The sequence below is a fragment of the Candoia aspera genome, chromosome 5 (assembly GCF_035149785.1).
Source record: "Candoia aspera isolate rCanAsp1 chromosome 5, rCanAsp1.hap2, whole genome shotgun sequence".
Lineage (NCBI taxonomy): Eukaryota > Metazoa > Chordata > Lepidosauria > Squamata > Boidae > Candoia > Candoia aspera.
In genome coordinates this window covers 116,874,892-116,888,763 of record NC_086157.1, presented here as the reverse complement: position 1 = coordinate 116,888,763, position 13,872 = coordinate 116,874,892, and the positions used below count along the sequence as shown (strand labels likewise).

General features: G+C 49.1%; 1 protein-coding gene across 1 annotated transcript; it reads left to right on the top strand.

Annotated features, from left to right (window-relative positions):
* Positions 1–10,747: 10,747 nt before the first annotated feature.
* LOC134498626 (olfactory receptor 51I2-like) lies at positions 10,748–12,394 on the top strand. The gene is made up of 2 exons (XM_063304786.1): positions 10,748–10,763; positions 11,460–12,394. The coding sequence occupies exons 1-2, from the start codon at positions 10,748–10,750 to the stop codon at positions 12,392–12,394; spliced, it is 951 nt and encodes a 316-aa protein (XP_063160856.1).
* Positions 12,395–13,872: the final 1,478 nt, after the last annotated feature.

Genomic DNA, 13,872 nt, shown 5'->3' with positions numbered 1-13,872 from the left:
GCATGTCGCATGATGTGTTCTGCATACAAGTTGAATAGGTAGGGTGAGAGTATACAGCCCTGCCATACTCCTTTCCCGATCTTAAACCAGTCCGTTGTTCCGTGGTCTGTTCTTACTGTTGCTACTTGGTCATTATACAGATTCCTCAGGAGGCATACAAGATGACTTGGTATCCCCATACCACTAAGAACTTGCCACAATTTGTTACGGTCCACACAGTCAAAGGCTTTAGAATAGTCAATAAAACAGAAATAGATGTTTTTCTGAAACTCCCTGGCTTTTTCCATTATCCAGCGGATATTGGCAATTTGGTCCCTAGTTCCTCTGCCTTTTCTAAACCCAGCTTGTGCATCTGGCAATTCTCGCTCCATGAATTGCTGAAGTCTACCTTGCAGGATCTTGAGCATTACCTTACTGGCATGTGAAATGGGTGCCACTGTTCGATAGTTTGAACATTCTTTAGTGTTTCCCTTTTTTGGTATGGGGATATAAGTTGATTTTTTCCAGTCTGATGGCCATTCTTGTGTTTTCCAAATTTGCTGGCATATAGCATGCATTACCTTGACAGCATCATCTTGCAAGATTTTGAACAGTTCAGCTGGGATGCCGTCGTCTCCTGCTGCCTTGTTATTAGCAATGCTTCTTAAGGCCCATTCAACCTCACTCTTCAGGATGTCTGGCTCTAGCTCACTGACCACACCGTCAAAGCTATCCCCGATATTGTTATCCTTCCTATACAGGTCTTCCGTATATTCTTGCCACCTCTTCTTGATCTCTTCTTCTTCTGTTAGGTCCTTGCCATCTTTGTTTTTGATCATACCCATTTTGGCCTGGAATTTACCTCCAATGTTTCTAATTTTCTGGAAGAAGTCTCTTGTCCTTCCTATTCTATTGTCTTCTTCCACTTCCGTGCATTGCTTGTTTAAAAATAATTCCTTATCTCTTCTGGCTAACCTCTGGAATTTTGCATTTAATTGGGCATATCTCCCCCTATCACTGTTGCCTTTTGCTTTCCTTCTTTCTTGGGCTACTTCTAGTGTCTCAGCAGACAGCCATTTTGCCTTCTTGGTTTTCTCTTTCTTTGGGTTGTATTTTGTTGCCGCCTCCTGAACAATGTTGCGACCTTCTGTCCATAGTTCTTCCGGGACCCTATCTACTAAGTCCAGTCCCTTAAATCTATTCTTCACCTCCACTGCATATTCCTTAGGAATATTAGTGAGCTCATATCTAGCTGATCTGTGGGTCTTCCCTAATCTCTTTAGTCTGATCCTAAATTGTGCAAGAAGAAGTTTGTGATCTGAACTACAGTCAGCTCCAGGCCTTGTTTTTACCGACTGTATAGATGTCCGCCACCTTTGGCTGCAAAGGATGTAGTCAATCTGATTTCGGTGTTGTCCATCTGGGGAAGTCCATGTATAAAGCCGTCTCTTAGGTTGTTGGAAGAGAGTGTTTGTTATGCAGAGTGAGTTGTCTTGGCAGAATTCTATCAGCCTATGTCCTGCTTCGTTTTGTTCACCCAGGCCATGCTTACCTGTCAGTCCAGGTGTCATTTGACTGCCCACCTTAGCATTCCAGTCTCCCGTGATGAAAATAACATCTCTTTTAGGCGTGTTGTCCAGTAGGTGTTGCAGATCCTCAGAACTGCTCTACTTCAGCTTCTTCAGCATCTGTGGTTGGGGCGTATATTTGGATCACTGCAATGTTAGATGGCTTGCCCTGAATTCAAATTGAGATCATTCTATCGTTTTTTGGATTGTATCCAAGCACTGCTTTAGCCACTTTACTATTAATTGTGAAGGCTACTCCATTTCTTCTGTGGTCCTCTTGTCCACAGTAGTAGATCTGGTGGTCATTTGATGTGAAGTGGCCCATTCCAGTCCATTTCAGTTCACTGATGCCCAGAATGTCTATCTTTAATCTTGACATCTCACCAATAACCACATCCAATTTGCCCTGGCTCATAGGCCTTACATTCCAGGTTCCAATGGTGTGTTGATCCTCAGAACATCGGATTCACCGTTCACCACCAGCACCGTCGGCCGCTAGCCGTCCTTTCGGCTTTGAGGTAGCTGCGTCATCACGTCTGGGGCTCGCTGAACTCATCCTCTGTTCCTCCCCAGTTCCATTTTGACCATCTTCTGGCCTGGGGGTCTCATCTTCCGATGGTATACCGACATATCTCTGGTTGTGCTGATCCATTTAGTTTTCACGGCAAGAATACTGGGGTGGGTTGCCATTACCTTCCCCAGGGATCACATTTAGTCTGACCTCTCTGTCACGACCTTCCCGTCTTGGGTGGCCCTTCACGGTTTAGCTCATGGCATCATTGAGGTGCTCAAGCTCCAGCACCACGGCAAGGTAACGATCCTTTGCTGAACTTTAGGGAGAGAGGTAAATTTATAATTGCACTTAAAACCGCTGCAAAGAGGATTGGAAACCACATTTTTGTACCCTTTTTCTTTCTTTCTCTCACTCTTAGCTTTCTCTGATGCTTTCTCTTTCTTTTTTCTTCCTTACTTTGTATCAGTTTGTATTAGTTTTTAACCTTCATTTTTAAAACTTTTAATAAAATTATAAAAAAAGAAAAAGAATGCTGTGGGCTCCCTGTTGATGACAAGTTGCGCCCGCTTGCTCTCTTCTCACTGACTGGGCAGGACTCTGGGGTGGCAGTCCGAAGACCTTGGCAAGGCCTGCTGTTGGTGTGGCCCAGTAAACAGCAGAGCAGGGGAAGGGCAGAAGAGGTGGACCGAGGTGACAGAGCCAACCACCTCTGGACTTTCCCACTGGCATCGCTTGTTGCTCGCGTCTCCCTCTCCCTTTGGGGTCTCCTACTGCTTCACTCAACCTCAGAGGGCACCCCAGGGTTTTCTGGTGCTTTCTTTGCCTCTCCTGTCCCAGGGAGAGGAGGAACAGAACCAGGCCCTGCCCATCTAGCCAGTCATAATGCAGAAGCTTCTCCGTGGTCCACCAGGCTAAGATGTCACTGGAAGGTGGGCTGTGCAGACGGGAATCTGGGAAACGGTACAATCTGCCTGTTTTTCTCATCCATCTTCCATTTGGCCTGGATGCCCCTTTGTGGGAAAAATGCTGGGGGTTGGGGAGAATGATCTAAAGCAGCAACATCAACTGGTGGAGCATGGATCAGGCCATCACGCTGATTTCCCCTCCCCAGAGTAGGAGCAACTTCAGGTAAGGCCCAGCAGATTCTGGTTGTGCTTGCAGATCTCCTGCGATCAGCTCCCATAAGGCCCCAGTTGGCTGGCCCTGGGCAAGTCAGGGGCAGGTCCTGGCCCGGGAGAGTCCTCCCCTGAGGAGACCCTGTTGTGCCCTCTAAAGGGAGCCAGGCTGCTGTGCCTCTGAGCAGGGCTGCTTGAGGGAGGGGTCTTCTGGGGACAAGGAGTCTATAGCAGCAAGGTGCGGCCCTGGCAGATGCAAGAGGTAAGCCTGGGGGAACGAGCGTGTGTGACAGTTGGAGGGAAACTGGTAGGCAGGCAGCCCAGTGTCTTTAGAAGCACACAGGTGCTGGGAGCTGGGCACAGAGTCACTCGCTTCGTGCACCATGCTGAGATGTTCCTGTCTTTCTTTCGGCTTGCTCCAAATTTGTGGCTGAATCTCCCTGGTGCGTCTCTGCTCTTGTCCCCCGCCTTCAAAGATCTGTTTCAAGGCAGCCTCTCATGGGTACAAAAGGAAATTGGGGCATCTCCGAACCCTTCGTATAACAAACCCGTATGACTCGGGTTTGTTCTGCTTTCAACTGAAGAACCAGCCTCAAAACTTTGTGGAGGTGGGAAAGCACTGGGGGTCGGGGGGGGGGGGCTTTCAGCTGCTTCCCAAGTTTTCCCAAGAAGCAACTCCCTAAGCTGCGTGAAGCCACTTGGGTTATTCCTAGGAGTGAAAAAGGGGTGTGGGGGTGGGATGTTTCTCCATGAAATCTTTCACTGATTTTAACTCTTGAGAGGTTCAGATGATGCCTGTGTTGAAGCTGGCCAGAAGGGGCATTTCTTCATTTTAGGGAGAAGCAAATACAGTCTAAAGCAGCCTTTCTCAACCTTTCAACCCTGGAGGAACCCTTGAAATATTTCTCAGGCCTTGGGGAACCCCTGCACACTCAGGCTCGAAGAGAGGCCAGAAGTTACAAAATTATTACTTTCGTTTCATGGGCAGGCCTGTCTAGATGCATTAACAGTGTTCTTAAACTAAAAATAAAGCATGAAACTTACATCTTTCAATGTAAGTTGCCTGAATTTGAAATAATTTTTTGAATAAATCGTGATCTCCCAGGGAACCCCTAGTGACCTCTTGCAGAACCCTGTGTGACGATTGCCTTACCCTAAATAAAACTCCCAGACTCAGAATCTTGATTCAGGATCGTGGTTTATTTAGAAAAGAGTGCAAACATGTAAAAAGCTGAGAATGAGGAAAGCGCGCCCAAACTCAAACTAAATAGCGTCTTTGCAAACATCACTCCACCCCCTCCCTCACACACAGCCCTTCCCACATTCCCAGGTGCTCCTAACGAGCTCCGCTGATCAACGGGCTAAAAGACCTTGACATTTAAGAGATAGCCGAAACACATTCCTCCCTGGCACAATCCAGCCCGTTTACTGTACAAGGTTCCCAGCAGCACCCTCCCAGCCAGTACACGTATCAGCACCATGGCAAGCGAACCGTTACGATGTAATAACACCTGAACGGTGAACATGACACCCTAGGGTTATTGTAAACTGCCCAGAGTCCCCCTTTCTTGGGGGAGATGGGCAGTAATAGAAGTTTGAAGAATAAATAAATAAACCCTGGTTGAGAAACCCTGGTCTAAACTCTTGCTGCCCCACTCAGCCATGGTAAAACTGGAGTTCTTATCCTGAGGTTACTGCCTCTTGTATCGGTCCTTCTACCAGTACAAGCATGCTGTCCTAGACATGGGGGCATTATTATCTCCTGTCCCATTTACTCAGAGAACCGAATGATCACGGGCTGTTTATTTAATGCCAAATTGCATAAACCAATAAAAAACACTGTTCCTGTTTGCAGATATAGAATGCCACACTTTTTAACATCATGACCGTTTGCTACATCTTCAGTAAGCTGCCAGAGGCTGACCAAACCTTTTCCCACTCTTAATGGCTTGCCCCCTTTCCTTTCCTCCCCTTCTCCTTTTGTTTGCTGTCCTTTTTTAAATAACTTTATTAAATTTTAAAACAAAGAATCTAACAGAAACTAATAAAGAAAGAGAAAGGGAACAGAAGTGCAGAAAGAAAGAAAGAAAAAGAACAGAACAGAAATAGAAAAAGGAATAACTCCCGACTTCTTTTACAACAGATATAAGAAAAAAACTTAAACTCTTACTCTAAGGTTACAACATAACACCCATATGGAAGCCCCCCTTAATCCCTCACTTGCTGCAGCGGAATGCCAGTGATTGCTGTGGCCCCACAGCACCCCCCTCTTTTCCTTTCTCTTCCCCAGCAAGGCTGCTGCTCAGAGAAAAACTCGTAAGGAAGAACAGAATCTGCAAGGGGCCGCTGGATCGGCAGGGCTGCGTGGCCTCTCCAGGTTAGCGGCCCAAGAGGACGTTCAAGCCAGGTCCGCCTTCCAACAGCCATTCTTGGCACCACCTGGGGCCACCAAAAGTGTTGCCCACCTCGATCTTGGTATCAGTCCCAGCAGGGCCCCTCTAAGCTCCTTTGTAGCCCTCAGCTGCAGCTCTGCCCCCAGAGGGGCTCCTGGGGAGTCTTTCCTCACCCCAGGAGCCCCTGAATGGCACCATCAGGTATTAGGGCTCATCTTGAAAAGTAGCAGAAGCGCATTCCTCTTCCATACATTGCTGGCTTTTCTTCAGTTGGGTCACACACCATTTATGACATTTTGCAATGAGAATAGTGGTAACTGCCGTGCTGTGATGGCACAAATTCTGACCCATTTTCTTAGTTTTGCTTTAACCTGGAATGAGCCTCTCGCCCTCTCATGTAGCAGGTTTGAGGCTCCCTTGATGAGAGTGTATGGATGTGGTTCACACTCTCTCTCTCATATACCAACTGTGTGAAGGTCCTCCATGAATTACGTGGGAGGAGGACGTTCAGACTGGAATGAGGAGGAGCTGCCAAGGATGCTTCTGTGGGCCCTGCAGTAGCTGGGGCTTTAGCCAGGTGACCCCCCCCCCAAGTCACTTCCAGGTCTGGGCTAGGGGTGGGTTCCGCTTGCGCCTGAGAGAGGCAGGTGGGATCAGAGAGGTGGCTCTGCTTAGGGGAGGCCAGGGAAATGGCTGTGCATTAGGAGGGTGTCCCGGGGTCTTTTTTAAGCCATGCCCGATTGGATTGGCCCAGACTCCAGGGAGACACACAAGCCCTGGACCCTGGATTATGTTTCCCCATAAGGGATGGGGAGGCTTTGTATTTTGTAAAACAAAGGTGTTTTATAAAAGTGAGGTCTAAATCTTATCAATGTATATTTATTTATTTATTTATCAAATTTTATCACCACCCATCTCCCTCCCAAGGAGTATACAGTATATGTGAGTGGAGTCCTTGGTGTTCTCTGAGCGTGGTTGTTTCCTTGCAGGCGTCTCATTGCCAGACCAGGCAACATCTTCAGTGCAAAGAGGGAGTGGGCCTTGCTCTTGGTTTATAGACTGTGGCTCGCCCTGCTTGTGTTGGTGGGGGTGCTGTTCTCTCCTTGGGAGTTCCTTGATTGGGCTGTCATTTGCTGCTTGGTTGATTGCCTGAGTTAATAGTTTGTTTGTTTGTTTATATTTCAAATTTCTGTCACTGTCCATCTCCCCACAAAGGGGAACACTTTGATTAAGGTATAAAGTACTGTTTGATTGTTCATCTGGTGTTAATCCTGGCATTGTTAACCTTTGCATGTGTGGGTGTTGATTGCTGGCAAGGAGGTGTTCTGGTCTTTCGGCTTTCCTATTGTCTCTTCTGAATAGTATGTAAATGTTGTTTGCCTCTATGTGCCTGTTGATGGCTGCTCTGTCTGAGTGTCAGGCTTCCAGGAATTCTCTGGCGTTTTTGGATTTGGCTTGGTTTAGGATGCTCTCAGTTTCCCAGCTGAAACTATGGCTGAGTCTGTTCATGTGTTGTGAGATTCAGGAGTTTTCATCGTGTCTTCTGACTGCTCGTTGATGTTTGTGGATGCGCTCTGCCAGTCTTCTGCCCGTCTGTCCTATGTAGTGGCTGTGACTGTATGGTGTAGATGACGCCTGTTTTTCCTTCTTGGGCTCCTGGGTCTTTCGGTTTACTGAAGATGCTCTGGAGGGCTTTGGTTGGTTTGCGTGCTACGGTGATGCCATGTGGTTGTAACAGTCTGTTGGTGGTTTCTGAGATACTTCTGATGTATGGCAGTGTTATCCTTCTCAAAGCTTGTGTTGGTTGGGCTGTGGTGGGTTGAGGGGTCAGGCGCTTTTTCATAAAGGAAACAGACCACCTATACAGCAGCTTGCAGCAAAATGGATGCCCACAGATCTTTTTGATAAAGTTGGGGGGGGTATCCATTTTGCTGGAAGAGGCTGTATAGGTGGTCCGTTTCCTCTTTCTGGGGTTCCGGGTTGCTGCCGGGCATTCGTGCTCGTCTGAATAACGTTCTTACGCAGCTCCTCTCATGGGAGGTTGGGTTGTTGCTTTGGGAACGGAGCGCTTGGTTGGTGTGGGTCGCTTTCCGGGAGACTGGCGTTCCTACCTTGCCGTCCTTCCCTCTGCTGATGAGGATGTCCAGGAAGGGTCGTGCGTGGCTGTTTTCTTCTTCCCTTGTGAATTCTATTCCACTGAAGACGTTGGTGGTGGTTTTGCGTGCTTCCTCCAGTTGCTCCTTCTTTATTATGACGAAAGTGTCATCCACGTACCGGATCCCTACTTTGGGTCGTATGTCTGGGAGTGCCATCCTTTCCAGGTGGTGCATTACAGTCTCTGCTATGAGTGCTGGAATAGGTGATCCCATGGGTGTTCCTTTGATCTGTGGGTATATTTCAGTTTGATGGACAAAACTATTATCATTATCTGTTCAGTCATGCCCGATTCTGAGAGACAGCCTGGACAAGTCCCTGCAGTTCTCTTGGCCAGGTTTTTCAGAAGTGGTTTGCCATTGCCCACAGTTCTATAGTTCAGGTGCTGGACCCCAACTTCACTCTAACGGTCAGGGTAGGGAAATCCCCACTCACCAAAACATGGTCGCGCCCATCTTCTTCTTCTTCCACCTGCCCCACGGTGCCCTTCAAAGCAGGTGGCTGGCGTTTCCCGCCGGCTCCTCGATCTCCTGTCCCCTCTCTTCTCCAAAGAAGGGGATGCCGTCAGGTTCTGCCTCAGCCAGGGCGGCTTTCATCTTCCTTGGTAGGGATGGCGATTTCCCAGCCGGTTTAGCTGGGTGATCCTCGGCTCGTCTTTTTGGGCACACCGCCGCCCGGTGCCCTTCCTTCCCGCAGCGCAGACATTGCCCCTTAGCAAAATGATGCTCCCTCTCCTCTTCCCACGCACGCTGGCTGGGTTGTCCTGAAGAGATCGGAGCGTGGGCACTTTTGATGGTTTTGCCTTGCTTTACCGCCTTACGATGTGCGAAGGTTTCCAGAGTGTTTTCAGCACTGCCCGCTAGTTGAATCCACCCATACAAAGTCTCTGGGTCATCACGCCCCAGAGCCCACCGGAGGACCTCAGTTTCTAGCCCATCTTTAAACAGCTCTACTAGGGTGGACTGGGACCAATCCTCAACTTTTCCGGCCAGTGCTTTGAATTCTAACGCGTAGTCTGCCACTGAAAGCGACCCTTGGGCAAGATTCTTCAGAGCCTGTTTTGCCCTTTCTTGTGCCAGAGGGTCCTCAAAGTGTTGTTTTAGCACCCACAGGAACTCCTCGAAGTCTTCTAGCTCTGGGGCCTCTGCCTGACACAGCTGGATGTACCAATCTGCCGCCCTCCCCTTCAGCCTATTTGCAATGGCACTGATTTTCCCCCTCTCGGAGTGGAAGCTCTGCTCCCAGTCCTCCATGTAGCTATTAGCATTGGTAATGAAGAAAGACAGCTTCATAGGGTCGCCGTCAAACTTCACAGGAAAGGGGGGGGGGGGGTCTCGCCGCCTCCAGATGTTTGGCTTTACCAGTAATGTCTAGGGTCCTCCTCCCTGTCGCTGACTGTCGGAACCGGGTCTGACCTCTTCTCCGCGGAGATGGGGGTGGTGACTCCGGGTTAGCACTCTGATCCCTAGCGCCCTTTTGTCTTCCCTCAGCCGACCCCGACTTCCCACGGCTTTCCTTTAGCATCACCGCCAAAGACTCCAACTTCTCCTCCAAAGCCTTCATTCGCGCGGGGGTGACCGATTCTTCGGCCGCACCGGTTACCACTACCACTGTAGGTGACAACGGGGGTCCTGGTTTCCAGATCTCTTGGGCGTCCCCTACAGCGGAGTCCTCGTCCTCGTCCCCCGTTCTATATTCGTCCCCTGACGTGCCCATTGTTTCCGACGTTACCAACTGCTCACCGGGTTGTAGCCCCAGCTCTTCCCGGCGTGCCGCCCTCTCCGCGCGGGCGCTCCGAGCCACCTGCACCGCCGTGGTGTCTGGCTCCTCTTCAATCCACTCGGCTTCTCGTAGTACAGACATCGCTAGCACTCCCCGTCACAGGTAACCTGGTTAGGGGCTAGCGGGGTAAAATTTTTTTTGATGATTCTCAGCTTTATGTAATGATTGCCTTATCCCAACGAAGTCAGTCTCACCAGAGATTAGTGAATAAAACTGATTTATTGAAAGGATAGTATGCAAATATGAAGAAAGCTGAGAATGAGCAAAAGCGTGCCAAATACAAACTAAAAACCCTCACTCCAAAACCAACCCCGCCCTTCCTCCCTCCTAGCAACCACCCCCTCCCAGATGTTAGCAACCGTTACCCACATCGGCCTGAGAAAGCAACCTTGAACAGAGTCACTAACCCAAACCTACATTCCACAGTTGCAGTAAAAAGATTACAGCCTGGCACGGCTGGAAATTTCCAACCCGCAAACACGGGTTAGAAAAGTGACATGCAAAACGTTACGATGTATACAGAACATTGAAACGATGAACATGACAATCTGTGTGTTTGCTCTGGTTTCTGAGTGTTTGAGGCTGGGTGCTGGGCTTCCTGTTCCTCAGCAATAGGGGCGGCATCAGAAGGCCCTGGAGAGGGAGGAGGGGCTAAAATTCAACCCGAGTGTAACCCCCCTAAAAATAACAAAAACTTAAAAATAAAAAAAGAAGAGGAAGAATTGACTTTCCAAAAGATATTTAAACAATCAGGCCAAACATAGATGAAATTTAAATAAACTGTATCTTCTAAAATAGATCTGAAGATAGCCAGCCAGCGGAGTGCAGGATACACGCAGTATAGCACATTGTGGGTCACAACTATGACCGTCTGACCACTGCCCAGAGATGGTGGGCATGTGCTCAGTGCAAGGAGCAACTGCTGCTCAGGGTGTGAGTCTGACCCCTTGAGGCCGAGGCGACTCTGGTGGACCAGGACAGAGAGGTGGAGAGGCAGGTCTACAAGGCCCCTGGGGAGAGGATAGCTGAGGCCACTCACAGGGTGACCGTTCCTTTGCTCGTACACAGTGTCAGGGTCCTGGGGAAGGAGGACGTCAGTCTGAGGAAGAGGGAAGCTCTCTGTTAGAAGGGACTGGCTCCTTGGGTGTCAAACAGGGTTGTCTCTCACTGAGGGTTGTCCTCCTGGAGGAGTGGGGCTTCCAGCAGTGGGTGATTCGACTGTCAGGAAAGTCTTGGGGGTCGATGGCTCTTGGCTTTGATGGTAGTGAGGCTGCCTCTGAAGGCCCTCTGCTGGGACATGAGCAGCTTCCTTGTGGGAGAACAGACAGCTGGTCTAGATGGGCCAGGGGTCCATCCAGCAGGGCAGAGGCTCTCTTCAGGACCATGGAGAGAGCTTGGTGCTGCAGCACACTCAGATGCAGCTGCCCACTTTTAACCAGGCTAGAATATGCTTCTCTGGCTACAGGAATGCCAGGGCCACCTGACAAGTAAAGGCATGGAGGCTCAGGAAGCCAGACTCCTGCCTGCAAGCCAAGGGACATGCCCAGTTGCCCTCCTGTCCGCAATGTTCTAGGACACATTATGGCCTTTGCTTTCCCTGGCCCACACTGGGTCTGGCCAATGATACTTGGCAAGAGAAGCAGAAGGGAGCGTCTCCTTTCATGGCAGCATACCTTGCAGGAAGGGGCATTGAACTCAGCAAGTGACAAATACTCAGGCAGGACATTTGCTTTTGAAAGCGTCTCTCTTCTGCAAATCTGACCTTCTGATTTCCTGATTTTATCAGACTTCTGATCCTCCAATGGAGATTAGCCACCGATAATCACAAGATGTTATCTTCCCTTGCATTGGCTCCTAGGCAGGACCAACGATCAGAGAACACAGACACCGTGTTAATGGATGTTTTCATGCACCTGCAGGGGCTGGAGGGGGAAAAGGACACTCATGGTCCCACTCAGTAACCGGAGTGCCACCTCTCCCACGTTCTTCCTGGTTGGCATCCGAGGACTGGAGGCGAGAGACACCTGGATCTCCATCCCCTTCTGCCTCCTCTATGCTATTGCCCTCTTGGGAAACAGTGCTGTTCTCCTTGCAATTGTGAAGGACCACAACTTACACAAGCCCATGTACCTCTTCCTCTCCATGCTGGCTGTGAGCGAGCTGGGGGTGTCCCTGTCCACCCTCCCCATGGTGCTGGGCGTCTTCCTCTTCGGTGTCCAGGAGATTGGGCTTGACGCCTGCCTCAGCCAGATGTTCTTCATCCATTGCTTCTCCATCATGGACTCTGGGGTTCTCTGGGCCATGGCCCTCAACCGCTTCATTGCCATCTACAACCCGCTGCGGTATGCCACCATCCTGACAAGCAGCCAGATCGCCCTGATAGGCTCAGGCATTGCTGTGAAAAGCATCATTTTACTTGCCCCACTGCCCCTTCTCATGAGGAAGCTGCCATTCTGCAGGTCCAATGTGCTGGCTCACCCCTACTGCCTGCACCCCAACTTAATCAGGCTCCCCTGTGCAGACACTACAATCAACAGCCTTTATGGTCTGTTTGTCTTGCTCTGCACGTTTGGACTGGATTCCCTCTTTATCATCTTGTCCTATGCCATGATTCTTAAGACTGTCCTGAGCATCACCCCCAGAGAAGGACGCCTGAAGGCCCTGAACACCTGTGCCTCCCACATCTGTGCAGTGATGGTTTATTACACCCCCATGATTGGACTCTCCATGGTCTATAGATTTGGCAGGTATGCTTCCCCTCTGGTGCACTCTCTCCTGGCCCACATCTATCTCCTGGTTCCTCCACTGTTGAACCCCATCATCTACAGCATCAAAACAAAAGAAATAATCAAGGCTTTGGGCAAGACTTTCTCTCCAAAGAATTTCTAAGAGGAAGGAGCGGTGAGGAAGCCCGGCATTGTGTGGCTGTTGGGGTGCAGCCACTCTCTCCCTGAATGCAAGAATAGAAGGTAAGCTGGATGGGGACCCCTACCTGGTCCACCATCTTGCTCCCTGCAGAGTTTGAATGTCACCTCTAGAATGTCACCTCTAGAATGTCATCCACCCATCTTGTCCTTGGTCAGCCCCTCTTCCTTTTGCCTTCCACTCTCCCCAGCATCATCTTCTTCCCCAGGGTGTCCTGTCTTCTCATTATGTGGCCAAAGTATTTCAGTTTTGCCTTTAATATCATTCCCTCAAGTGAGCAGTCTGGCTTTATTTCCTGGAGGATGGACTGGTTGGATCTTCTTGCAGTCCAAGGCACTCTCAGAATTTTCCTCCAACACCACAGTTCAAAAGCATCGATCTTCCTTCGCTCATCCTTCCTTATGGTCCAGCTCTCGCAGCCATATGTTACTACAGGGAACACCATTGCTTTAACTATGCGGACCTTTGTTGTCAGTGTGATGTCTCTGCTCTTAACTATTTTATCGAGATTGGTCATTGCTCTTCTCCCAAGGATTAAGCGTCTCCTGATTTCCTGACTGCAGTCAGTATCTGCAGTAATCTTTGCACCCAGAAATACAAAGTCTTCCACTGCTTCTACATTTCCTCCCTCTATTTGCCAGTTATCAATCAAGCTGATTGCCATAATCTTGGTTTTGTTGAGGTTTAGCTGCAAGCCAGCTTGCACTTTCTTCTTTCACCTTCATCATAAGGCTCCTCAGTTCCTCTTCGCTTTCAGCCATCAAAGTGGTGTCATCTGCATATCTGAGATTGTTAATGTTTCTTCCAGTGATTTTAACTCCAGCCTTGGATTCCTCAAGCCCAGCATGTCGCATGATGTGTTCTGCGTACAAGTTGAATAGGTAGGGGAGAGTATACAGCCCTGCTGTACTCCTTTCCCAATCTTAAACCAGTCTGTTGTTCCGTATTCTGTTCTTACTGTTGCTACTTGGTCATTATACAGATTCCTCAGGAGGCATACAAGATGACTTGGTATCCCCATACCACTAAGAACTTGCCACAGTTTGTTATGGTCCACACAGTCAAAGGCTTTAGAAGAGTCAATAAAACAGAAATAGATGTTTTTCTGAAACTCCCTGGCTTTTTCCATTATCCAGCGGATATTGGCAATTTGGTCCCTAGTTCCTCTGCCTTTTCTAAACCCAGCTTGTGCATCTGGCAATTCTCGCTCCATGAATTGCTGAAGTCTACCTTGCAGGATCTTGAGCATTACCTTACTGGCATGTGAAATGAGTGCCACTGTTCGATAGTTGGAACATTCTTTAGTGTTCCCCTGTTTTGGTATGGGGATATAAGTTGATTTTTTCCAGTCTGATGGCCATTCTTGTGTTTTCCAAATTTGCTGGCATATAGCATGCATTACCTTGACAGCATCATCTTGCAAGATTTTGAACAGTTCAGCT